At 46.1% G+C, this 27,421-nt stretch overlaps 1 protein-coding gene across 1 annotated transcript in view; it reads right to left on the bottom strand.

Moving 5' to 3' along the window:
- The window catches only part of SCUBE2 (signal peptide, CUB domain and EGF like domain containing 2), a 36,897-nt gene extending 14,201 nt beyond the window's left edge, over nucleotides 1-22,696 (bottom strand). Inside the window, exons 1-16 of the mRNA XM_036384175.2 lie at nucleotides 22,563-22,696; nucleotides 21,911-22,033; nucleotides 21,376-21,501; nucleotides 18,446-18,580; nucleotides 12,970-13,095; nucleotides 12,483-12,599; nucleotides 11,557-11,646; nucleotides 10,316-10,432; nucleotides 9,212-9,334; nucleotides 7,557-7,673; nucleotides 5,126-5,248; nucleotides 4,529-4,645; nucleotides 3,865-3,948; nucleotides 3,082-3,186; nucleotides 2,028-2,183; nucleotides 1,502-1,705 (exon numbers count right to left, since the gene is read on the bottom strand). Of these exons, the coding sequence (XP_036240068.1) occupies nucleotides 1,502-1,705; nucleotides 2,028-2,183; nucleotides 3,082-3,186; nucleotides 3,865-3,948; nucleotides 4,529-4,645; nucleotides 5,126-5,248; nucleotides 7,557-7,673; nucleotides 9,212-9,334; nucleotides 10,316-10,432; nucleotides 11,557-11,646; nucleotides 12,483-12,599; nucleotides 12,970-13,095; nucleotides 18,446-18,580; nucleotides 21,376-21,501; nucleotides 21,911-22,033; nucleotides 22,563-22,629 (1,930 nt within the window). The 5' untranslated portion in view covers nucleotides 22,630-22,696. The remainder of the gene's footprint in view (nucleotides 1-1,501; nucleotides 1,706-2,027; nucleotides 2,184-3,081; nucleotides 3,187-3,864; nucleotides 3,949-4,528; nucleotides 4,646-5,125; nucleotides 5,249-7,556; nucleotides 7,674-9,211; nucleotides 9,335-10,315; nucleotides 10,433-11,556; nucleotides 11,647-12,482; nucleotides 12,600-12,969; nucleotides 13,096-18,445; nucleotides 18,581-21,375; nucleotides 21,502-21,910; nucleotides 22,034-22,562) is intronic.
- Nucleotides 22,697-27,421: the final 4,725 nt, after the last annotated feature.

The following is a 27,421-nucleotide window of genomic DNA, read 5'->3' as shown; positions in this document are numbered from 1 at the left end:
GCACCTTGTTAGGCATGAGCAAATCAAACCTGAAGGCATGAGACACACAGGGTCATTCCAGGGCTCACAGCAGCACCTGTTTGAGTGTCCAGAACAAACTGAGGCACCAATTCAGCAACAGATGAGGCCTGACTTGTACAAATTGTTCTTCAAAACCTTTGTCTTCATATGCTCAGTGGCTCTGCTTTAACCATGGGCAGGCTGATCGTGCTCACCCCACACCAAAGAGCTTTCTGGACAGGCATTGCCCAAAATTCCCTTTTCTCTCTGAACTAGCACAGAAATGCCACGTATGCTTCTCATTTGTGCTGTGACATTAAACTGATTCTGCAGCTATCCAAAAAAAATTGTGTTTCTTTTCTGTTCCAATTTCTAATTGTAATTTACATTGCCTTCTCCACCTGCAACATTTTCAGCTTGCTCATCGCTGTTTTTTCCAGATGAAATCACAAATATCTTCAGAGTCATACTGTGCTCTGTACAATTGGAATGATGGATTTTTTCCGAAGCCTTCCTCTAGCATCCAACAAAATAGCTTGAAAATACCCTTGTAAACTCATCTTGGTGAACTTTCCAAAATTTTTCAGATTTATTGCAGTGTTCCAAGAAGAAAAAAAAAAGAACTCTTAGAGCTTTTTCCGAGATTTCCTGAGTAATTCCCTGCTTGCTTGCACAGATGTTTTAAACCATTTGTCTGTTCTACAAACCCAACTTCTTCTAGAGTTAGCAAAACTGGATTGGAAAATCTATTCTTAGGCCAAATGCTGCTGCTGGAAGACATACTAATTCACTGTGACAAGCATTTTAAAGGCTTGCTGATTCACAATCCACCTACATGCTGCCTAGCCCGTGCAGCCTGAATTGGCTGTCATGGTTGTTAGGCCTCTGTTAGGATGTAACATCTGACCCCTCTCCTTAACTTTTGTGCTTTGGAAGCACTTACCATGGGCTGCATTATGGTGGTGCCCTCCAGTGCTATGATAATTAAGACTTTTCTCAGTGATGGCCCATAAAATCTCCATGAATTTATAACTCTGTCATGAAGATTCCCTGGGACTCTGAGCTTAATCAGCAAAGTGAGTGTGACTGTATCAAATTCTGAGCAGCCTTTTCCTTGGGACGAGGGAGAGGTGACCTGTGCACAAGCTCAGGAACACAGCATTACTAAATTATTACTAAATTACTAAAGCATACTAAACGTAGTCTTAAAAGTAACATTGGTGATGTCAAGGCCATTGGTGCCTGATGTTATTCCCAGGATTTCTGCCTTTGAGCTTATTGCAGGCTGTGCATCAGCTGTAGTGCAGTGCAGTGAGCCCTTGCTCTACTCTGTAACACTTCAATACATTCACAGGGAGAATTTCAGCAGTACCTCCACTTCTGCACACCCAGCCCTGCTCTCTCCTGGACAGGTGAACCCCGACCCCTCCGAGCTCCAGAACCGAGCAAAGCAGTGGAACACACGAGGTGCTCCATCACCCCCACCTCCCTCCCAACTCACCACATCTGACCCCCGGGTGCAGCTGTCCCACAGCACAGGCCTGCTGTGGCTCTGAGGGCCGGGGAGCCTTCCTGGCCACCTCGTGGTCGGTGCCCGAGAGGCGGATGCGGAACTGGTCCCTGCTGACCGTCTTGCGCAGGGTGCGGATGGTTTTCCGGAACCGCTTCTCCGTCTTCTTGCGGGCACAGCGCACGTCACACGTGTCTGAAAAGCACCAGGGGTGAAAGGGGTGCCCTGAGCGACTCTACACAAATCCCACCCAATTCCAATCACCAACCAGCTCAAATCACTGAGATAGCCACTTCTGGGAACAAGTGTGGAATCCTTAAGGAGAAATACACTGGGCAGCTCTTTGATCTTTGAAGCTATCCCCATGCCTCACTCTTTCTGAAGCAGTGAAATAATGTTCAAAACAGGAGATACTTTTTATCATCATTTTGCATACAGGCAGAAGTGAAAAATACAGAAATTAAGGAGCAAATGGCAAGAAGCTTCAAAGCGCACCTGGAATTATTTTCCAACCAACCTGTCACCTCCTTCCGGCTCGTTTCAAGCTCAAACTCCGCAGTGATAAAAATCTCTCTGGTCGCTGCCAGTCTACTGAGGGCTCCAGGAACTCTCTTGCCAGAGCTGCATGTTAGGTTTACATAGTGGAAGCTCTCCATTACTGAATTTTGTCTCTCTGCGTGAACAAAATCAAAGGAAGCAAAAGCTTGGCCAGGTCTGTTCTTGAACGTTCACCGGTGGGTCATCATGAAGAGTTAAAGAGGAGCAAACCATCAGGGCTAGTGAAAGAACAGTTTGGCCAGGCTCTCACCTGGTGCACCCTCACACAGAGTCATGACCATTCTCATGGCTTCAATGAGGAAATAAGGTTTAGGTAAAGGAAACATCCAGAATAAGCTCTGGTTCTGGAGTACATAACTTGTCACTGAGCATTCAGCGCAGTTCCTCACCACTACTCTGCTAAGGACAAACAGTCAGACACACTGATTCATCATATTGTTTAATGACTCCTTTCCCCATTTTTTTCTGTTTTTTTTTTTTAAGTACTCCTCCTCATTTTCTGCTGACTTTGTAAATTCCCAGCCTATTCTTTCTGCTTTGGAGCAGATGGAAAAGCTGACCCCACTGCATCCATCTGGGGTTGCTGAAGTATGAAAGGAAGACAAGGGACAAGAGGAATAACCCTATGACAATAGAGTCAGCATAAAGGTCAGGAGACTTTTCAATGATGCACCAGACAGCAAGGAGCAGGTGAGAAAGGAAAGAAGAGAAAGATAAAAAGAGGAAGAAAAGGAAGGAATCAAACTGACAAAAAGAATGGTTGATTTTACTGAGAATTTATCAGCAGTATTACAAACAAAAAAATTATAAGGGCTTTCCTAGCAAGACTGAGGATGCCACAAGGAAATCCTGGGATCTGAAATAACTGTTGCAAGGGTCATGGCCAAGCAGGAAGTGAAGAACAGAAAGCCTTCAGTCCTCTATGCTTTGCTTGTGGTGTACTTCATACCTGGAAAGCACTTAACCCCTGAGCTTTGGCTCTAACCTGCTTACATGCATTTTTGTATCCATACCTGGTATCATCTGCTCCAGACCTTCTTGAAACATCTCAGTCTTTTTCAAACTACATTTTCCTTCATTTAATTTAAAGGTTACGCTTATCTTGATGGCTGAAGCATCTTCAGGAAGAAACAATGAAACACATTATTTTTTAAAATGGAGTAGAAAATTGAGATAGCCCTAATGTACACCACAATGATGACAATAAAAAATATGCTGATATGAAGTGATCATCACAGAAAACCTAATGAGATGCCAGAAGCCTCCTGCTGTGAAGCTGATTCACAACCATTAGAATGATGGGTAGTACATTTTATTAGGGGGGGAAAAAAAAAGAAAGATAGAGAAAGGAGATCAAGACCAGATCTACTATTGAGTGAAATAAGGGTGAGATGAAATCAAAGGAGATACTTCAAATAATTTCAGAAAGTAGTTTTTATGTCTATGGTTGTAAATGCCTCTAAACTTTACAGTCCAACAGCTCAACCTAAACACGTTGTGTGTTGCCAACACTGTCCAGGTGTGGATGACTAAAAGGAGACATAACTCCTGGTAAAAGTGTTTATTTCACTACTGATCTTTTTCTTTAATTTTAAGTCTCAGTTTGAATGATGCTGATGAAGCAGCATAAGGGGAAGTTTCTGCAGCACTCATAAACTACAATCATGAGGAAGAGGAAGAAAAAAAGCAATCGATTATAAGGGGGGGTGGGGGGAAGTCAAGAGAAATACCTTTGTTTCACAGTTATCAATGAAAATAAATCAGTCAAACTATGTAACAGTAAATGTGGTGATTACCCAGCCAGCTGGAAGCATTTGCACTTTGCTGCTTTTTCTTAAGAGAGGACCTGCCACAGGTGAGGGTGTAGGCATCTTGTGTTCCTAACAGACAGACAGACAGACAGTAAAGACACAGGCACAGTGCACACACTGAGGACTCCTGCAGCATAAAACACATTTTAAATTCGTTGACTGGCATCAACACACAGTGTTGTTCTTACAATACTCCACATTAGAGCTTGTCTCTTCCTAAGCCATTCAAAGGATTCAGGAAAAGAGCATCAGTGCCATAAGCAGCACTGAGTCCTATGGGATGGAGGGGCTGTGTGGGCAAAATCCCAGACCCCACGCAGGGCTGGAATGCCTTTGCCCCATTCACCAGTGCCTCTCAGGGCCAATTAAGGAATGGCCCAGGGAGCACAGAGAATTCTACCCTGTCCTCCCCAGCTTCAAAAAGAAACTTGTTGTGAGAAGGGAATCTGAGGGTAGAATGGTTATAAAAGACAAGGAAAGAGGGGCTTTCCTGGACACTGCCAGGGATATAGCCCTCTATTATCTGCAGTGAAAGAGGAAAGATCTCTGTTTATTGACTGCTTCTTGGGGCTTTCCTGACAGGGAGGAGTTTAGCCTCCCTTTCACTCTGTACAGAATCATGTGCTCAGTTCTGTCAGCTCTGACTTACCAGAGAACACCTGCACATCTGGAGAGCAGCTCAAAAAGCATCTGTCACTCCCACCACTCTTAATGCAGTGCAGCAACACCTTGGGTGACACATTATCAGACAAGGGATCTTTTGTCTCTAAATAGGATAAAACAAACACTCACAGGATTAAAACATCCACCTTCACCCTACCAATAAATCAGCCTGCAGCTGCTTTTGTAGCCAGGACCTGAGAGCACCCATGCAATTAATATGCTGTTTAGACAGAAAATTCAAGCCAAATAAAATCACTGGAAGACCACACCACAAATGTAACTTCCTTTATCATGAGCAAGCCTTCTCATGCAGAGGAACAAAAGGAAATAGAAGAATGAGCTAGATAAAAGCACAGGAAAGAAAGCATCAAAATCCCTCAAAGTATCTCCTGTTTTTGGGGTTGGTTTGCTGTTTGTTTTTATGAGTTTCAACATCACTACCATCATGCCTTGCTAAAAATTAAAGCAGAATACCAGGAACAATGACTCATACCACTTAACTGGACAGACCATCAAATTTGACTGTAACCACACGGCCCACCAGACACATCAGGAGCAGAAATGTATTTATTAGACACCTTACCAACACAGTCCTTTTTATTCCAGTGTAGCTTGTAGTTAGACTGACACAGGCATTCATAATCTCCCAGTGTGTTCACACACAGCTGCTGGCAGCCACCATTGTTGATGCTACATTCATTAATATCTGCAGAGGAAAGGTAAAGATGCCTTTAAAAAGTTGTTCTTCCCAAAGTTATGCACTCCAACTCCACTGGGTAAATGTGGACACAAATACTGCTCAGTAGGGTCTTGAAGAGACTTCAGGGATGCTACCTGGACACCCACCTTGAATCATTTTGTCTTCATGGAAATCCCTGGATAAATATAAAAGCAGACCAAATACCGGTGGCTCATAATTAAACAATATCCAGCCTCAGCAATATGATAACAAATCAACTCTAGGAAAAGCAGATCAAGTCAATTCTGTGTTGCACTGTGTCTGGTTAATTAAACTTTCTAATTTTAAATTATAACAGAGAACAGGGCAGGATTCACACTGACCAATCCTCCAAAGTGTTCTGATAGATGCAACTACTGTGGAACACTTTGGCTCTGTGGGCAAACACCACCATTGTGTCCCCCTTGCCTCTTTTGGCCAATTATCCAATTTTGGAGCCTTGTCCTGCTCAGGAAATGCCAACAGGAGGAGAAATTACTGCCAACACAGCACATGCTGCCTCTGGTGCACCCTTGCATGCTGCTGCAGAATGCACCATTGAGCAGTGCTGCATGCAGGGGTCAGCACTGGGGCCAATGCAATTTATCCTCTTCATTAAACCTGCATGGTGGGACAAGGGTTCACCCACAGCAAGGTCACAGATGAGACAAAACTGGGAGGAGTGGCTGATGCACCAGATGGCTGTGCCACTATTCAGAGGGACCTTGACTGCCTGCAGAAATGGGTCAATAGGAATCTCATGAATTTCAACAAAGGGAAATGCAAAGGTCTCTGTCTTTGCTGCTCAGATCCACCCTGAGGAGGGCTTCCCTTCTCTCCCAGGGCTTTATGGCAATTGTACATAAACCCAGAAAGCTGCCACCAGGAAACCTGATCAAAGTCCCATCAAGTTTGTGCATCTGAGGGTACCTGCTTCCACACACACTTATTCAATGCTACTAAGCTCTTGTCACTGCTGTCCCCAGACCAGACACTCTCTAAGTGACAATTTGTTAGAAAACACTGTGAGACACATTACAAAACCAATCTGATTTGGGGGGAAAATGTGCTTTTAACAGAACTGAGACAGCAAGGGTAGGAATGAGCAGCAGAGGAATAATGGAGAAAGAAGGCAACACCTTAAACTGGTTCTGCTGTCTAAAATGCCACAAATCTTTGGTTTTCATTGAGCTTTTCTTAGGATTCCAGCCTCTTATCTCCAGCACTTACTGACTTCTCCCACAGAGGTCAGAAGGTGTATTCTGAGTGTCCTATCAGCTCTGACCAGCCTGTGATTGCCAGTCAATGAGGGACTTTCTGTGGTATGAGGATTAATTATCTTCTGCACAGGGGTATGACAAGAAAAGGCCAATTAGCAGCCAACAGCAAAATTACAGCTCCTTTTCCTCACTGGTACCCAAAAGAAATTGAATTAATGCAGAAAATTAAACAGAAGTTGTCTTTTATTAAGTAGAGCACATGACAGTGCTATTCCTTATCCAGGTAAGTTCCCATGTTCATCAGGATAAAACAGTGATGTTGTAGCTCTGTAATCTTATTTTCAGAAGTTCTAGAGGCAGAGGGTAGAACAGACAGGCACACAGGGATTTCTGAATTGTTATCTCCAACTGTCCTAATTCTGCCTCAGAAATAACCAGGCCTTACTCAGAATTTAGTAAACTTTGGACTCGGTAAGGTCTTGCCTAAAGCTTATATAAAACAAGCTTGATTCCATTTAGTATCCCAGTTATTCATGTTTCCTCATGTTAATTCTGGGAATTTGTCAAATGTTGAGCTTCTATGAACAACTTTTTCTTTCCTTGTAGGAAAGACATAAAAATTTAAGAGTATTAATCTTGGCCAGTGTAAAGTGGCACTGCATCAGCTAAATTCCAACCTACATCACATGAGGATCTGACACGTGCACCTGCAGAACTGTAATTTTCAGAGTCATTCAGAGCTTCCTGTTCAAGTCCTACTCCACTGAATTTTCACTGAAGTCAATGACTCTTCTGCATGTGCAAACTGTATTGAATTATGGACTTCAGATCCAAGCACAAAACCCATCACTTTGTCCTAATAGTTACAGTTCCCTTTTGCATGCAGGGTGTAAAGGCAAAATCACTTGAGCAAAGACAGGAATAAGCAGGATCAGTTTCCCCTTTTCCTTTCCTCATTATCACAGCAAGGGGTAAAATTTACTCCGTAGGACACCTGTGTCTGCCTCAGTTTGTGTCCTGCAGGGACAGGGGGAGGCTGCCCCTGTCCCAGGGGCTGTGCTGTGTCTGTGACTCACCTCCACAGTGGGTGAAGCCATAGAGGGCATATCCCTTGTTGCAGGAGCACTGGAAGGTGCCGGGGTGGTTGATGCACGTGTGGTCGCACGCCCGCTCGAAGGAGCACTCGTCGATGTCTGCAGGGGACAAAGGGGGCATCAGCACCTCCCAGGCTGCCCAGGGAGCCCTGAGGAGCCAGCAGCTGCAGGCACGTGCAGATCTATGGCAGCTAAGCAGATTCTTTCAAAGCACATCGTGTAACATAATGAAATGATGGTTTTTAAAAGAATGCTCTGTTTGCCGAACAAGCTTTTCCTTGGCAAGCTCAAAAACTGCTGTTACATTTTTACAATTATGTTTAAATCAAATTATTTCTCTTCTATGGGAGAAAAAAGCTGCTAACAAAACTCTTATTTCATTAGGATTACTCTACATAGAAATTAAGTCTATGAAGGAAAGCATTGCCTTTGTTTTTTCCTCCCTAAATGAAGTTCTGTATGAATACACAGCGCCTGATTTAGGTCTGCTGAAAATCACTGTGCTCTCTGAGAATGAACATCCATTATATCATCAAAAGTACCTAAAATTTCTGTGCTAGTACATTTTTCATGCCTGGTAAGAATGTTGCAAGACACAAAAAAAGTTCACATCAACTTCACTAGCACTTTTCATCAGTCTTTTTTCTTGGGCTTTAGCATGCAGCATGATAACACTTTTGAAACAGTCTAGGAAAAGCAACAGGAGCAAAAGGGAGATGCAAGTCTTTAAGATACAATCATCACCAGATTTCATTTAAGTAAAACCCCAACTATCTCAAAAATCAGATGTTTATCCAGTAAGTTTTTTCCATATAAATAGTTGTCCTTCTTTGCCTGTTTATAAAGGATAAGAATGCACCAAAAACTCAGGTGAAAATTGCTTTCTCTTGGTCAGTTCGGTTTTCTGAAATTCACCTTTAATGTCATCTGGTTGCCTAGGAAATCACATAATTCACCATTTGGCTGACTGAATTGACATTGTTTCATCCTGTTGCTTTTCCACAACCACAGACCATTTTGATCTTCACATTTTTTTGTGCACTTAAGCAGCTTAAATAGAATTGCTAAACCTATATGTATAAACCACTTAGAGCAAAGGAAACATGCTTTGTAGGTCTCACAGGAAAAATCCATGTCATCCTCAAAAGTAAATGCTCTGTGATGTTTTAAGGAACAGAGATTCCACTCTGTCTACAGACCTATAATTTCATAGATCACATTATATCTTTTTCCTTTAATAATGAGCTCATGGCAACTAAATGTCCTATTAAGAAATAATAGTTTCACTGCAATGGTGAATCAGTCAGAAAGATTGAGAGAGAGACATTGCCTATTTTTCCCTGTAAATTATTTTAAGATCATCAAGGTGGGGGAAAGCATTAGCCTCATAGAGAGCTTGTTAATATGATGCTGTCTCTGTCCCTTCCAGATAATAGCTCACTGCACCATTAAACTTATCTCCTACAATAGCATCAAGCCAACTGGATTAACTCAACAGCTGTTTCAGAAGAAAAAAATCCAAACTGAGGAATGGAAATTATTCTGGAGTCCATTATCACTTCATCATGGTAGTAGATGTCCAAGCCATGCTGATTTGTCCTACTTTTGTCGTACCATTATCTCTCCAGTGCACATACCTTGACAGGACTTCTCATCTGTTAATAATTTAAATCCTTTTCTGCAGCTGCAATCAAAACTGCCAACAGTGTTTTTACAGAAATGATCACAGCCTCCATTATTGGACTGGCATTCATCAATATCTGTAACAAAAAAAAAAATACAAAGGCTTCAGCAAATTAACACAGAGCTTCAGCATTCAACCTACTCCCACTGCCAGATTCAGAAAATAGTCACGTCCAGTCAGTTGGAGGAGCCCAGAAACAAAATCTAGTTGAGACTCCCACAAATTAAGGAAGAAAGGAAGATCAGATCCAACTCTTAAGAATGATCCAGCCCATTCAGTCCCAGGACAGTGTTATTTGCTCTCATTTAATGTATTCCTGCCAGTTGCATTTAGGTAATGCATTCATAAAAGACCATTCCCTAAATTATGTTTGGAAACACTTTGGCTCCAAGGCTCTCTAAGAGGTTTTAGTATTTTAAACATTCTCTCCGTTTCCTTTCTGTAAGCCCTGCAGAAATCTCAGGCAGAGACTTCCTGAACTACCCTGTCCTTTTCATGGCAACATTAGAATGAGGCCTTTATCTAATATTAATTGACTCAGGCCTGGGGATTTCATCATTTTTACTTAGCAGAACAGCCTTAACATCTAATTACTGGAAAAGCAATATAATATACAACCTAAGCGTGCCTTTGCTGCTTGCCAGAGCTCTCATTAGAGCTGCTTGGAGCAGTGCATATTTATAAAACACATCCCTGTTTACACACTGGTATTTACTCACCAAGTCTCCTGATGCCCAGCCAGGCTGGGGCTGGGTACCTGTGAGCTCCCCCACACATGCCAGCCTCAGCCAGTGCTGACCTCTGCTGCCAACAGAGCTGGTTTAGCTCTCCCAAATCTGACCTCTGGAAAACGAGGCACGGGAGGTGGAGAGCAGGAGGGCAGAGAAGAAGAGATTCTCTGCACGTGATGTGAAGGAAACCTCAGCCTCTACCCCCGTGCAATCCCTCCTGCGGTCAGACTGCACACAGCGGCTTTCCTCTGGGCACTGGGCTGCCTCTGTTTGGAGGTGTGTATCTTACAGGACCTGGGAGCACCTAGCAGGAATATAAAGCCCACCTTTGCACGTCTTGCCATCGAACTGGAGTGTGAAGCCCACGGGGCAGCTGCAGTGCACTCCGGTGGAGGTGTCCTTACAGGTGCGGTCGCAGCCGCCGTTGTTCACCGCGCACGTCTCTGGCAACGAGACAGAGTTCAGGTTCCCCAGGGAAATCACAGTGGCACCAAGAAACATCATGGGACACAAGGCACAGTCCCAACACATTGCTTTTCAAACATTCAGCCCAGAACACACAAACAACTGCTAAATACATGTGTTGGCATAATCCCTGCCTCAGCTACTTCCAGGCTTTTTGTGGGAACTCTACAAACCAAAACTCTGCCCTCTGGGTATTCCATTTGTGTCTGAAACACAAATCCCTGCTGCTTGGTGATGAATCTGTTACTGCCAGTCAAGTTTCCCTATGCCCACAATGGATTTTGGCTGATCCCCTGAGACACCTGGTCACACTCAGCACTACTAAATGAGTTTTCTTGAATCCCTCCCAACTCATCTTCCCTACTACCTGTGCTCCCAGTCATGGTGGATAACATCCTCATGAGCATCCCCTCAGCCTGGGAGCCCAGGTGCCATTCCAACCAAAGTTTGTTCCTCTAACTTACTAATTCTCCTTACTAACTATCCTTAACAAACTTCCTGCTATGCAAACCATGCCTGAATCTCACCAAACCTTGCTAGTGAGCACTCCTAAAACACAGTCCTTCACATCCAACCAAACAGAAATAACTCACTCCTTTTTGAATTCATCCTCTTGTCATCAGTCTAACCACCTTAATCAGTCTTACTGGCTGGACAAATACAATTTTACATGTATTGATTGAGAGAGCTGCAAAGAACGCTTTTTTATGTCTGCTTTTTGAAATCTACTTTCTAGCTCTGTATCCTCATTTTCTGCAGCATCAAGCATATGCTACTTATTGTCAAATTTTGAGAGCTTTACTGGTTTATTCCTTTCCAGTCTCTCATCTCACATGCAGTATTGGCAGGCTATGTCCAACCTCCAAGGAAAGACAGAGTGCATCTTCTTTCTTCCTCTGTCATTCTTTTCGAAAATAAGGCTATTCATTGCATGTCTGAACACTAGGGAATAATATTACTTCCTGAAGAGAGAGTGGATCATGTCAGTCAGAATTCAGCCCAGAGCTGAAGGTTACCATGAAAAACCAAAAAAGCCCCACATAATTCTTCAGTCTAAAAGGTTTCAACAGGCAGCAGAATTATTTTGCCTCAGCACTTTTACCCATAAGCAAGCGTCGCTTCACTCTCTTGTCCACATCAGCTGCTGCTGTGGTGTTTCCCTCAGAAACTTCAACAGCAGCTTCTTCCCTCTCTGTAAGGAACACAAAAAAAGCAAGTGAGTAAAGGTGCCCTGGCTCATCTGACATCCAACACACACAAACAGCTCCATCACACACTGAATCAGGGACAGTCAGAACTGACCCGGCAGAAATAAGTTATTTTTAAAGAGCAAGTAGTAATAAAAATCATGAAGACCCTTCAGTCAAAACCATGAGAATGTTTTGCTTTTGTGGCTTCCTTACAAGTCATGTTTGCTTCAGTATCCTTAACAAAACAAAAGATGTGCTACAGATGTAGTGAACAGCAGCAAGATGAAAGAGCTGACTGAGCTGCTCTGTTAGGAGTGCGCTGTCATCATCCATCGTGGGCTAATTACAACAACCAGCCAGTCATCCCTCGGCATTTGATTTCAATCAACAGACAACAAACTCTTCCAGAGACTGCAAGAGTTTATAGATCTTAAGTGCTTTCTTTACTGGATAACTGCCTTCCCAAAACTACACATCAATTGATTTCAGAGTCCCAGTTTTTACAGACGTACTCCTCGCTCACACTACTGAAGAAACTGAACCCAAGACATCCCAGAGGGAAGGAAGCCTGCTTTGGTTGGTGACAGGCCTCCTGTTTCAGGGGAACCAGTGATAATTACAGGTTGCAATAGTATTAGGTAGCTACTTAAATAGGGAAGCATAACTTGCCTGGACCCAACCAACTCACCCATGCGCTATCAGGTTCCTTAACTTTGAACTCCTTGACATTTTCTAGCCATACCATTATGAGGAGCACTAATCTTGCCCACACAGCACCACCACACCCTCCTGGAGCTGGCCATCCCCAGAAAAGCCCTTCCCTGCAGTGCATACTGACCCAGGCAGGTTTTGCCATCCACGTGCATGACGTACTTGGGGTGGCAGCCACAGACGGGCCCGTGCTCAGCATCGTCACACGTGTGCTGGCAGCCCCCGTTGCCGTGGTTGCATGTCACTGGGGAGAAAACACATGGCACTCTCACTTCCAGCACCTCTGAGGGACACTGTGCAACCCCACTGCCACCTGAGCATCCAATGCACCCCTGTCCTGAAGGGCTCTGTGACAGTGAGACACTGCACAGCTGTCTCATGGAGCTGAACTTCCAGGTGTTATGAGTGATGGCACAACTCCCAAACTACAGACACTACAGCAATCAACAGACCTGTGTGACAGCATCCAGAAAAGACATCAATTCTGGTTCAGTTCAAACACACACAGCTCAGGTGTGTCATGTTAGCTAAAACACACCAAGTCCCATCTGACTGCAAACAGAACGCTATTTGTTCACTTTGGGAACCATAAGCACATGCAGAATGTTGCCTACAAATGCAGCTCCTCTGATTCTTGGACAGCTCAAATCCCGGTCGGCATTCACAGGCAACTCCTCCTTTGGGTGTTTCTCTGCAGATGTGGGCACAGCCATGGTCTTTGTTCATGCAGCTCATGCCTTCTGTAAAACAGGAAAGGTACCAGAGCATCAGCACCCTCAGCAGCTCTGTGTGCAGGCAACAAGGTCACTTCAACACACACACACAGACTAAGTCTCTAGCTCTGGGAAGACTCTGCAGGGTTGGGACAAGAAGTTTCAGCTTACAGAGAGCAAAGGCAGCGAGTCCGGTCCTGCAAAGTCACTGGCCCCAAGGTTTCTCCTTCTGTGATCTTTTCTGTGCCTGTTCTTTGACTGCAAGGTCAAAGAGCAACATCCACAGATTTGTACAGCACCTGCATACTCATCCAATGCTCTCAGTTGATCCTTTTAGGTGTTCATAAAACCTCCTCATTTCTTTTACAAATGTGGCAATGTCCAAGTCTAAAATGAAGTTCTTATTTCTCTGCTTATAAGAGCAGCCAGCAGACACAGGAATGTTTAGAACAGCAATCACAAGGGTCATCCCAATTTCAATTCCTGGCTTACAAAGCAGATTCCCAGAGTCATAACCTATCTCAGCAGTGACCAAGTGATGAGTCCTAGCTCAGAGCAGGCCAATGTGCAGATTGCACACATGCTGTACATTAATTTTCTTTATTGTTAACCATTTTGTTTTCAATTTTTTTTTTCTGATTTCAGGACACACCACCCAAGATAACCTCACTGGGTATTATCACAGTGTTGTGTATTTCTGCACACCTTCCCAGTTAGACAGAATTTAGTGCCAGTGTCTGCTTTAACCAAATGAAAAACCAGTGTGACACTGATGACTGGATTTCTTTTGCTACACCTCCTGTCATTTTTATCTCTGCCAGCTCGTGCACAGCAGTCAATTGCCAGAGTGTTTTTCCTAGCCTCTGCAAAAAATATTAAGTCAATTAAACAGGGAGGAATAATTTCTAAAATTATTGCCAGAGCTTCTTTCCCCTTGCTCCATGGCTCAGTGCAATCAGCGTCTTTGCCATTTGCAAGAAGGTGGTACAGCCTGCACACACACAACACAAAAACACCCAGCAGCTGGCTGAGTTACCCAATGGGATCAACAGACCAAATTAAACAAATAGGTGTGCTTTTAACAGAATACCACTGGGTTTTGATGGAGTCCTCTACAGTGCTACAAAACCAGGAAAGAGAAGACATCTGAATGTTCTCCTGGGGTATACAGAGAGCACACCTTTACCATCAAATTCTCTGCCTGGGCACATTTGGCTTGAAAAGGACAAGTTACACCAAAATGCTCTTTCTTCCCAGTGAGAACATTTCATTTATGAAGACCAAGTGGAACATGGTTTGGCTGCAAGGGCTCATCCCACACCACCCCAGTGAACTTCTCTGGAGCTGAGCAGAGGCACAATCAGGAGCAGAAGAGCAAGGGTGACCATGCTGCAGGAAAGGGACTGTCAGTTCCACACCATGTATATTTTTTAAACTTACACAGCCCTTTTTTCAGCCTTACTACTAAGTGAAGCAAACCCACTGCATTGTGAGGCAGAGGTCACCATTATTCCACTCCACTTCAATTAGGTCCTTTTTCCACACTGCTATTCTCACCCCCTGGAGCACCAGCTACAGGACCCTTTCTCTATTAAGACAGCTTTAAGCAACAAAAGAATGGACATTGCAGAGCCCAGATTATTCTGCTCTACTGGCTTTTTGATTCCTTTCCCACAGTGAGAGCTCTCCACAAGTCCAGCAAGACAATGAGGCTTCAAATCCTGCAGCACACAGGCACAGCCCAAGGAGCCCACAGGAAAGCTGTCACCCATTATTGTGTCAGTCAAGGAAGGAGACAACCCATGAGGCCACAAATTAGCCTCATTAGCTCTGGTGTTTTTGTGAAAGTTCTGCTCTTAAGCATGCAGCATGGTTTGGTCTGTTAGCTCGGAGGGGTTAGAGAGCATTAAGAGAATTAGCAGCTTAGTTTCTGTCAACAAAGTTATTCTTTTGTCTCTATTGAGCTACCAAAGGGGAAACTGCTCAAGCAGGTACTTTGGTAAAGTTCACTGGCACCAAACAAATGGTTTATATGCTCCATTTGGGATTGCTCCATTCTGAGTGAGCAGACTTCAATCAGGTCTCCACAGAAAGCTCAAACTGTGCTTTCCAGACCAGGATGCATTTTAATAACAAGGTATCCATTGTGGAACAAGGTACTCCACCAAACCCACCAAAATCTGGCTGACCTGAAAGGCAGTTTCATAGAGGATACCCACATCCACACATTCCAGCATTTACTTTGGGACTGCTCTTGTTTCCAAAGCTGGTAGATCTCTCTCAGCCCCGTTTTACAAGGTTGTATTAAAGAGATGTCTGTAAAGCCATAAATGCTGTGTGGGTGCAAACTCCTGGGTGCACACAAAGTCTCCTAGGTCACACTGTTCCAGTGCTGTTGCAATGGCAGACTGTGGTCCAGAAACAAACCCTAACCAAATTTCAGTCAAATCTCCCCACACACTTCCCAGATAGACAATTTCTCCTGTAGGAGACCCTGCCCTACAGACCCACAAATATCTGGGGATGGATGGCTCTGGATTGTCCCACTCAGCCAGGAGAGGTGACTCCAGTGCCTTTGTGGTTGAGCAGACCCCGAGCCAAGTGAGACCCTTCTGACAACAGGACCTTCTTGAAGTTACCCAGCAAACCTGAGATCTGAGCACTCCTGTCACTGGCAAAACACAGGCAAAAAAAGCCAGCAGTATTTCCCTATCAGGTCACACTAAATTAATCTCTTACATGTATGATCTGGGTTTAAATTTTTTTTTTTTTTTTTTTTGCACAGAAGGTGTCAGGACAACATTCCCAATCTGCTAAGAGCATTAAGGCTCCATTTAGGGCAGGCTCAAGCAGCCATTCTGTAGGACAGAGAGAGAGGATGCAATGGTACAAAGAGCTATCAGACATTCTGAGAGAATAGAAAAATGGTGAGGAGCATCAGCAGAGCCAGCAGAGCAGGACACCCCAGGAATGCTTTAGTCTTTCACCACATTTTTTACATGCTTGTGTTAAGGCAACTTTTCCCCAAAAGCTCTCCAGCTCTCCCTGTTCCCTGCAGCCAAGGCTTCAGGAGGGACAGCTGGGATGGTGCCCTGTGTGTGAGTTCACACAGGATTCCAACGTGGCTTTCATCCCACAGATCCCCTCCATTCCACCAATCCAGACCAACCAGCAGAGCTATGACTGTGAGATACCACAAGGGAGAGCAGCACGATTTGCCATCCAGAGCAACAGCAGCCACAAAGATGCACCAGGTATTTACTCACAAAAAAAATTCTCTTTTCCCTCAAGTTTTTGTATTCCCTAATATGGAGCAAGTGGAACCCAGAAATGAGATGCACCAGCATGGCTGCCCTGCCAGCTGCTTTAACAGCCTCCCTGGGTAATTCCTTCTCCCACACAGATGAAGAGCAGCCCATTCCAGCAGGAAAACAAGGATAGAAAATAGGACTGTGCACAGCTTCCCAGGACACCTTCATTTCCTGTGGTTTAACCTCCAGGTCCCTCTGCTTCTGTGTGTTTAAATGCCAATATTGCAGCCCACAGGGAAGGTCTCCCAGACATTGATATATGAAAATCTTAATGGGTCTGGGAGACAGGGAAGGAAATATTCCCTCACTTTACAGATAAGAAGCAAAACTGAATAGATGGTCTAGGCAGTAGGAGCCAAAATCTGCTTTGATCAATGCTGTGAGGTCTCAGAACCAACAAAGTACAAACACTGAGCAATGCATACACAAGTCACAGAAATGAGCAGAAAAGCAGAGAACAAAGTGAGGGCAAAGATAAAGAAGTGAGATTTGGCTTAAAACAGACATGCCCACCCAAGGGAAAAAAAAAAGGTTAAAAAAAAGGTGGGGATTCCTCAGCAGCACTTTACAGTAATGAACGGGGGACGGGGCAAGGTAGAAGGGAAAGAGTCACAGCATGAAACCTGAAAAAATGGCTTCTAAAGAAAGCAAAACAAGTACCTCAATGTTTTACTAAGAAGAAAAAAAAAACAGGCAAAAGAGTGAGCTGAGGCTTTTTCTTAAGACTGGTTTTGATAAATATGTATTCTATTACATAGGTTTTATGGAAAAAAAATCCATCTTTTTTGTCCCCTTTTTTTCCTTTTCAAAGAAAAATACCTATGTTTTGTGGATGTTTGGTATTGTGAAAAAAGGGCCTTTTAGGGAAAAGAACATTAAGAGAAATTAAATGTATCTTGAAGAAAAGAGACAGAATTCCAAAGGTACAAATAAGGGAGCAAATATTAGTGACAGGGAATGCTGCTGCTGTCAGTTCAAGAGAGTAGAAGGTACTCAAGCAGCAGCAAGTATGAAAAAAGAGTTGGAAGTTTTTCCTCTCTCGGCATCAGACACGACAAGGAGTTCAAGCAACCAATTTCAGTCCTTAGAGAGCCCCTCCATGGGTGCACAAGAACCCACAGCCCTGCTGTGCCTTGTCCCAGCTCTGCTGCCCTCCTGCCTGTCCCCACTCTGGCCCAGCCCCTGCAGTGGCAGCCTGAACCAGACCCCTGTGGGACCAAGCCCAGGGCCCGAGGAGCTGAGGACACAAATTCCTAATCCAAACAGAAGATCAATTCAGCTCTGTCAGATGGCAGCCACCTCAGCACCCTCATCTGTGGATGGCCATATATGTCTACAAATGTTGATCTCTTCACTTTGGGGATTTTTAGAGTGAGATTTGTTTATTCATGCTCAGATTCCTCTTATAGTTATGCCAACAATAAGCCATAGATTAAAGAAAGCCTTGCAGCTCTAAGCACTTCTTACTGAGATTTTCACTGTACAGTTCAATGGACAACTCCCTGATCTGAGCAACCACTTTAAAGCATTCCCTAAGGGCATCCAAAATAATTTTGTTCCATCTGATGCCTAATTAGATATCCAAGACTCTGATCTCTCAAAGGTCGCTTCACAAAGGTTTCACTCAAAACAAAGCACGAGATTTGAATACCTTTGGGGCTGACAAACAATAAATCTCTTCGCTGAAACCTAAACATTCTACAGGGAATCTAAAAGGTATCTGAAGGTAGTGCAGCTATTGCCCTGTAACTAAAGCCACTGAAAATGCCCAGAACTTCCATTTGTCGCCGTTCCCTGGGTTAGGGCAGAGTTTTGGTGCCCAGCAGAGCAGCAGGGACCCGGGGGTGCAGCAGCACAGCCTTCAGCAGGCTCAGCACCGCAGACACAGCCGGCATCAAAGAGAGGAAGGGATGCAGCTCTTCAAAGCCACTTAGAAGATCCTGACACACTGCTCCTTTCAAAAGCAGCGAGGACTTGAAGCCCCTTCACAGCTTTGAAAACATCAACCTAAGAACACTTCTGAAGCTGGTTTGTGGCTCTTGACGCCGGCAGGGGCGGGGCGGTACCTTCGGAGCGGTGGATGCAGGTGTGCTGGTTGTCGCTGAGGAAGAATCCCTCCTTGCAGCGGCACTCGTAGCTCCCCACCGTGTTGACACAAACGTGCTGGCAGCCACCGTTGTTGAACATGCACTCGTCTGTGTCTGAAAGAGAGAGGGAAGGACAGAGATGAGCTTTGTGCCCTCACCACGGTACAGACAGACAGACACCAGCTCGGGCTGGAGGCACCCAGGCAGCTGAGACACCCCGGCTGCCCTGTGGGTGCTGCTGTGCTGTCAGCCTTGGGAAAGGGCATTTCTGCAGCTGCACGCACATTTCCCGGGTGTGCAGTGTGCCCGAGAGCCAGCCCAGCAGAGCTGATGGTACAGCCCTGGCAGAGCCAGCCCAGGAGCCCCAGTACCCAGGGAACATTCCCTGCCCTCAGTGCACCCCCAATCCACAGCCCAAGCACATCCAGCTCAGCAAGCACATGTGGCTCTGGCTGCCTCCATGGGACAGCCACCCTTTGGCTCCAAACCCATCCAAGCTTTAAAGGTTATACTGGTTTTGGTTCTCCAATTTGAGATTTCTTTTTCCCAGGAAGCTCCACATCCTAAAGCAAAGGTGGAACAAGAAAAACACAAGCCTCAAAATAAATTCAGCTAAAAACCTATCCCCTGCTCCTTACTTTCAGCCTAGCTAGAATTCACACACCACATCTCTTCTGGTGCTTGGTTTATCACCCTCCTCCCTCAAGCCTAGGACATCATCACTCTTCGTCAGGGCTGCTCCTGTGCTGACTGACTGCAGTCAAGGACAAGAGCAGAAGTTCTGGAAGCAGTTTTAATCTTGATTTTGCAACATTCAGAGTCTCAACAACACCAGAGAACACAGGAGGGCTCTGCTTGCAAGATAACCAAGAGAACCAAGGAGTAGAAAAACTTCAGCTAAGCCTTTGAACAACAGGATGCCCATCCCAACCTCCAATTCTTTGGAACTGTACCCCTTAATAAGCACAGGTTTTTGTAACCACGACTGCCAAATACTTCTCCTAGTCTAATTTTCAGAACATTTAGTGGGAACTAAAAAACATTTAGACCCTTAAAAACAGAACAAAACCTTGCTGAGGCAAAGCACTGGTCTCATTTGCAAATTCATCTGCAGCACCATGTTTGCTCCCTGTTCTGTTCATTTTTCCTGGCTAATAGTACAATGTTTTTAATTTAACATTGTAGCATTTCTGGCAGAAAACAGCTGTCCTTTAAAAAAAAGAGGAGAAAGAGAGGCTTTTAGTAAGAAGCATAACATGGTATTACAACAGATTTAATGTCCACTGAAAGCAGTGAGTAAGCCAATTGGAGGCAAAGGAATGTGACCTGCTGGAGAAAAAGAGCGGCTGACATATCTCCATCACAAAGAAGCTGAGTATTTTAGAGTTCTGCAGTGATGTGAATGTGCAAACAATCATGAATAAACAGCCACCACGAGTCTTTAGTGCTACAGATTTGAACTCCAGCAGATGTTTCTGTCTTACAGACCTTGGAAAGCTTTCAAAAAATCATCTCTTTCCAACAAGTAATTGTCTATTTGGCTTAAACCCAGGCACACAGCAGAGATCTTCAAAAATAAGGGTGAGAGGAGGGCAACCCTGGCGTGAACAAAGTAAATAAACAGATTAAGAGAAGATGTGATCCAATTTGCTGCATGCCAAAATATTTATTTAACGTTTACATCACAACTCAAAATTGGCACATCAGTGGTAAAAACCTCACTGTATGTCAATGACATTATGTTTTATTTTATTTTATAGGTCTGCCATGCAATGCTGAGCAGCTTCCCAGCGACATCGCAGGTGGTAGGTTTTGGCCTAGGTTATGTCAGTGGTCACAAAGAGTTCAGCTGAAGCATGCCCTGGGTACAAGGAGAATGCACACATGCCTTTGGTGCCATTGTTAGAGGCAGAGTGCTCCTTCACATCCAGCCCTTCATGGTAACCTCAGCTGAACTCCACTCTGTGTTTACACAAACGCTAAAATAAGATGGATGTTCTGTTATTTTAAAGTATCCGCAGATATTTTGTTTCCCTCTCTATTGAGATTTTTGGAACCTGGGGAGTTCACCCTCTCCTCCACCTACACTGCAGAAAGCTGGGCAGGCAACAGGTTCCCAGCAGGAAAAACCCAACACAATCCCACTGAATACTGCAGAGTTTCCTGATTTGTCCCTGCAGAAGACACAGCCTGGGGATGGTCTGACCCCCACACACACTGATTGATGTGCCACACACCAGTGGGAGCAGCCAGCCAAATGAACTGCAATCATGCAGGGAGGGCAAGGTTCCCTCTGACTGCCCTGGGTATGGAGGTGTGTCCAGGCACATCCACACGGAGTGCAGCACTAGAGGGAAACTGAGCCATCCCTGGAAAAGCAAATGGCACAGGTGGCACAGGGTGAGCACAGGGGTGCCCAGGAAGCAGGACAGCTTCACCAGCTCGAGGGTCAGCCCCTCTGCTCTTCAATGGCCTCCATCACAAACACTCCCAAACATCCTCTCCTTTTGGGAATACTCAGAATGAGAAGCCCCCCTATTACAGACAGATTTGAGAGAGAAGATCCCAAAGCCTGGAAACACACCTGACAACTGATCCTAAGCTAATTCTGGGACGGAGAGGACAATGATAGCACATGTTCCTCTATATAAACTCATTTAGCATAATAATAGGTGGCATTTTGCCCACTTAAACCCAAAGCACTCCAGAGAAATACAGCACAGATATCCTCATTTACAGAGGGGGGGAAAGAGCCACACTGGGATGATACCTGAAAACCCTTAGACTCACAAGCAACATTTCCTCTCTCTCTGGACTGAGTGAGCCCAAGAGATGGGCAGGTTCCCCATGGGTGCAGCCACAGGGTGTGTTCCAGCAGCCCCCACCCTGCCTGTGAGCACACCCCTTACCCAGGCAGTTGTGGCCATCGTGAGCCAGCATGAAGCCGTCGTAGCAAGTGCAGCGGTAATTCCCTGGAATGTTGAAACACTCGTGGACACAGCCCCCATTGAAGTCGTTGTCACATTCATCAATGTCTAAGGAATAAAGCAAAAGTCAGTATGATGGATGCTTGCCTGAGTGTTATAGACAGGGATGTGACTGCCAAAATGTGAGCAGCAACTGCTGTCCAAAATGGTCATTGTCTTGCAAACCCACTATATTTAATGCATTTCCTGCTGAATGACTGAGAAAAAACCCTGAAACCCCCTGGCAGCTTTACCTTATGCTTTTTAGGCCATAAACAACAAACTCATTATCAGGCTGAGTGAAATGAACAGGTGAAAATCCGTGCAAGGTTTGCCTTTGATTTTGTAAACAAGAAGTGAATCAGGTGACAAAACAATGACTATTTTGATTTCAAAATCATCCTTCATTATTTCCAGTGGCTCTATTTCCTTAGAAATGCTCCATGCTAGTACAGCCAGAGTGCTGTGCTCTTTTTACCTTCACATTTCCTCCCTTCGCCGGTGTAACCCATTTTGCACATGCACTTGTACAGCTTCGGGGTGTTTTGACAAATAGCATCTGGGTGGCAGTCATCCAGCCCCAGGGCACACTCGTCCACATCTGTGAAAAGACAGCAGGCTCAGGAGGGATGTCAGCAGCAGGAGAACAGGGCACATCTCCTGAGCACATCCCCGAGGGGATGACAAGGCTGAGCACCTCTCTGTGGTGCCCACAAGAATATTGTGTGGTTTTGTGTGCCAGGACAGACACAGGCAGAGACAGCATCTGCACTTCAATTTCTGTCATATTCTACCTGCACAGAGATATATTTGTATGCAGTTCAGATAAGCCCATGGTAAGCTTTTGTGCACTGTTTATAAATGCACCCAAAACAATCTCGTAAGGGTTAGATGCTCTGTGAAATTCAGCTGATAGGTTCACAGAGATTCATCAGAGATTGTCAATCTTTCTGATTAAAAACAGTCATTGAAAGAGTTAATACATTAAAAACAAAAAACAGTCATTGAAAGAGTTCTTGATCACATCCATGCATCTCCTGCAGGAAGCCCAAGGATTTTTAAAATAACAAGGGGAGAGGATTGAAATGTACTTTCAAAGTCACCACCAACAAGTTAAAAGACTGACTTACCATTAAACAGATGTATAATCATAAAATAATTTTTTTTACTACAAGAATAGTGTCTGGGGAACAGCATTGCCAAATCACCTGGCCAGCCATCTCAAAGCACAGCAAACTGAAGCAAAATATCCAGGTGGAAACTTCAGAGAAGAGGAAATGAAGAGAAAAGGAAACACCAACAGGAAGAAGTCCTGGAGATGAAGAAGTGTAGACAGAAGAGGAAGAAAAGTTACAGGCAGCAGAAGACATCAGCACAAGCTTTTCACACAGCAGAAGAAAACTGAAGCACGGAGACAGGAAGATTTCCAGCAACTGGCTAAAAGGGAGAATTGTAGGAGCAACACCCCATGCAGGTACAAAAAGTGCCTCCTACAACAAGAAGCAGTGCATGAGTATCAGCAGAAAGCAGCTACTTCAATAGTCAGCCACTTTTTATGGTGGGGATCACTTTCCAAATGGAAACTTCAGCCAGCACTTCTCCCATTTACAATTATAGCATTCATCCTGCTCTTTTTTTTTTCCTTTCCCCCAATCACAAAATATGCCTGTAGGTACTGCAGCAGCTGCCAACTGCAGAAAGTGTTCTCTTGGTTTTAACTCCTAATGGGGTTTGGCAGTGAGGAACAAGGCAGAGAGCCAGTGTTAGAGCAGCAGTGCCTCCCTGGCTCTCAGGTGCACACAGGTCCAGTGATGGGGTCCCAAATACCGCCATCGGCAAGAAAGGAGAAGGGGGCAAACAGTGGGAAGCAGCTGGGAAGAGCAGCAGAATCGGCTCCCTCTCAAAGCAGAGAAGTCAAGCCAGTGAAAAATAGGGAGGCAGTGAATTGAAGGAAGAAGTCGTGCAAGGAAGGGTACGAGCAATAGCTAAGGGGTCTCCAGCAGGTGGGGCAGACAGAAAGGATGGGCAGGAAGGACAGACAGACAGCGGGCATAAAGGGGCATCAGCCACACGTGCTGTGTGCCCTCGGCACCATCAGCTCTCCCCTGCCCTGCCCGAGCCAGGGGCACAGACCTGCCCCGGCAAGAGGACTCCCAGAAAACACCCGGCAAGGAGGGGCTTGCCTCTAAGGCAGGACACAGAGACAGGGAGCAGATCTCGTGGCAGCGGCAGGATGGCAGCTCCCAGCTCAGCGGGGTTATTTTTACACCGCCCCTCTGTGATCTGCACCGTGCGGTAAAGAACCGCAACAAGAAGCCGCATCACTAATGCGTGGAAAAGAGGGCTAGGAAAAATCCGTAGGCACAGAGAGAGAGATTTCCCCTTGCAGTGACAGCATCCCGAGCAGAAGAGAGACCCTGCAGGAACGAGACTGTGAGCAAACACCGCAGCCTTCAACTTGGCAGGAGGCGGCGGCGGGAGAATTCCGGGGCTGGTTCCGCGGGGTCCGAAGGCAGCTTCACCCGCGGCACACAGCGCCCACACCCCGCTCCCCAGGTGCCCCGTCCCGGGGCTCTCCCCGCTCCCAGGGCAGCGGGAACCGCCGGGAAAGCGGCGGTGGCAGCACCCGCGGAGCCCGAGCGCCCTGCGAACAGCGCCGGGCACGGCCGCACCTCACACCGGCACCGGCACCGGCCCCTTCCCTTGCCGCCGGCCCAGAGAGGAGCCGGGACCGTGCGGTGCCCGTGGGGGAAGCCGCGGTGCGGGGCTGGGGCGAGCGGGGGGCCGGGCCCGGGCGCATACACGGGGCAAGGGAAGGGGCGGGGGGCACTCACCGGGCAGGGACCGGGACCGGGGGGCGCTCACCGAGCAGGGACCGGGAGCGGGGGCACTCACCGGGCAGGGACAGGGAGCGGGGGGCGCTCACCGGGCAGGGGCAGGGATCGGGGGGCACTCACCGGGCAGGGAGCGGGGGCACGGACCGGGGAAGGGGCGGGGGGCACTCACCGGGCAGGGGCAGCGCGGCGGGGCCGGCCGGCGCGGGCAGCAGCAGGAGCAGCAGCGGCAGCGCCCTGGCCCCCGTGGCGCCGCGGCGGCCGCCGGACCCCATGGATGGCGCTGCTGCCGCTGCCGCCGCCGGGCGGGAGGAGGCGGCGGCCGAGGGAGTGTCTGGGGCGCCCGGCCCGCCTCGCACTGACAGCGGGCGCGGGGCGGCGAGGGCTGGGCGGGCCTCCCCCTCCCTGCCCGGCCCTGCCCCGCTGCCCCGGGCGCGGTGGGCGCTGCCGGCTCACGAACCGCCCCATCCCGCCCCCCCGAAGCCCCGGTGCCCGCACACCTGCGGCGCCCCCAACACAGGTGTCCCGCGGAGCCGCTGGCAACCGCGGGAGCGGGAGCGCCTCACACGCCGGAGCGGGAGCGCCTCACACGCGGGAGCGGGAGCGCCTCACACGCCGGAGCGGGAGCGCCTCCCACGCCGGAGCGGGTGCTCCCCGGGCCCGGGAAGCATCGCCCGGCGCGGACGAGCCCGAGCATCAAGATGTGGCAGCCCGAACACACGCGATGCGCTCCAGCCTCCATTGCCTTGGTTCAATACAATACTGACATTTTTACCGTGTAATTACACCCCGCTGCAGAGCGTGAATCCCCCCCGGCTGAAGGCCATGGCAAAAGCCACGCATCACCCCACCCCCAAGCCAGCCCCATCCCACCTCCATTCCCAGCCAGGGATTTCACACAGCTGTCGCTCCTTTGGCAGGTAAAATTGGCTCATACATTATTCACTGAAATTATCATTTCCTAAATAATGTCTGACCTTTCAGGCTGCGAGCAAGAGCAGGCAGTACTCTTCTCCACCCCTCCCTCCCATCCCCATTTCACTGCCCTTTCCCTTTTGTTTTGTTCTGTGAGAAATACCGAGCAGTTTGCAGTTTCTAGTTGCAAGGGCGGTTTATACACATTAGTAAATCTTCAGAATGAAGCTTTCCCTCAGTCTTTGTCTTTGTTTCCTTAATGGCAGCTATAAATTACCACTCTCCTTTCTCACTGGAGCATCAGGCTTCATTGCTTTTGAAATGATCAAAGTTATTCTCTTTTTGAATCCAATGAGAAGCAACCTTTTGTGTCTCCTGGACGGTTTCAGTCTTAGGCAATCTCATCTATAAATACATAAAGCTGCTCATTAAACACTCCAAGGATTCTCCAGCCCTAAGCAATAAATGAATGAAGGGTTTCTCGACAGTTTCCGTGATCTCCTGAACAAACCTTCATACTTGGGGTGGGAATTGGCACACCTGCACAACTCTCACCCAGGCTGTCTCCATAAACAGCTCTCCCAGAGGGACAGAGAAGCCATCTCCCATCCAGGCACATGGCTTCAAACCCCCTCACAGAAAAGCTGGCACTCAGTTCAGGCACTGCCCAGTCAAGTCCCCTCAATGAACTCGACCAGTATTAATTTAATTACCTTTCATCACAAGATTTGCAAAAGACAAAGTAAGAACACATATGAAGAGTGTAGCAGAAAAACCAGCAAGAGACACTGAAGAGTAACCAAAATATCCAAAGCTTCCTGAGGCACCGTAAAAGCAAAGGATCTTTCTTACTTCTGTAAACTAAAACATAAAGTGAGACATAAATATTTGGGAATGCCTGAGTTAGATCAAAAGACCTCACTGCAGCTTGGAAAACAAACAGAACAATATCAAATTTATCTTAGCTAATGAAGCCATTTCTTACACATAAATCTCAAAGTGTTTTGTGAAGGATCCTGGCTATTATTTCACATATAACACACATTTGTTTATGATGAGGAATTGCCATTAAAATATCTCTTTAAAGACACAAACCAGACAAGCTCAGACCTCAACTCAGATGCCTTTCTGCAGCCTTTTTAACCATTTCTATTCAACCACAGAGTCACAGTGACAGCTCTGGGCATGAAGACCTTTAATGGGGGAGAGAAGCTACAAAAATTCTTAAGATTCAGCTTCAGCACTAAGTATGAGGAAAGGAAAACAATCATATCAGGGCAGTTGGACAGGAAGACAATCCAAATAGGACTGTTGGGGGATTTTTTTCAGCAATTTTAAATAAAATCAATTGACAAAGTTTCAGGGAATAAAATAGATCCTGGAAAATAGCTACTTCCATAGAGGTAAGACCCCCAATTCCCCTCTGCTCTCCATTTTCACCATCACATGCAGTTGCCCCACATTGAGAGATGGAGACTAAGCTGCCACAGAACAGCTGGATGTAAAATCTGCTTCAAAAACTGTACACCTGATGTCCTAAGTAGAGATGAATACTTTTGTCTGCAAATTGAGGTTAAAAACTGCTTTATGCTCCATAATCCTTGTTAAATTTCATCATTTAACAATGACCAAACAGTATCTGAAGACATGCAGATTGCCATTTCATCTGCACTTCAATGAGAAGTAGCAACTCTGCTGGCCTGCATCATATTGACCCAAAACTGAGCATGCTGAGTGCTTGTGACAGCAGCTGAAAACAACTGGGAGGGCTGGGAGATGCCAGAATGGTAACAGCAAAGTAGGATGCTGACAAGTGAGGAAATATTCTCAAATATTTAATTGTTCCAAAGCACAGAGAGCTGTAGTTTCAAGCCTTGCTCATCTCCAGGTGTGCACAGAGTTTTCATTGTTTTTCTTTGAAATGTATCACTCAAATTTTTACACTTCCCCTCTTAGTGTCCGAGGGTTGCTGAATTCTGTGTAAAAATAACACATCTTCAGTAACCAGCAGGATCTGCACAGGATTCATCTGAGACAGAGGAAATTTGTGCATTCTCTGGTCACAAGGGGCATTAGAAACCCTCCCATGTAATTTATATGCCTTGTCTAAGTCTTTTTATGTCATTTGTAGAAAAACATTCCCCAAACAAACATCAGATCCACCAGTGCCATTTCAAATGTTGCAGGATCTGCATCTTAACATGCCACTGTCACTGAAATGAAGAACAGCTCCTGTTTAT

The sequence above is a fragment of the Molothrus ater genome, chromosome 6 (genome assembly GCF_012460135.2).
Source record: "Molothrus ater isolate BHLD 08-10-18 breed brown headed cowbird chromosome 6, BPBGC_Mater_1.1, whole genome shotgun sequence".
NCBI classification, from domain to species: domain Eukaryota; kingdom Metazoa; phylum Chordata; class Aves; order Passeriformes; family Icteridae; genus Molothrus; species Molothrus ater.
This window is presented reverse-complemented; position numbering and strand designations above follow the sequence as displayed.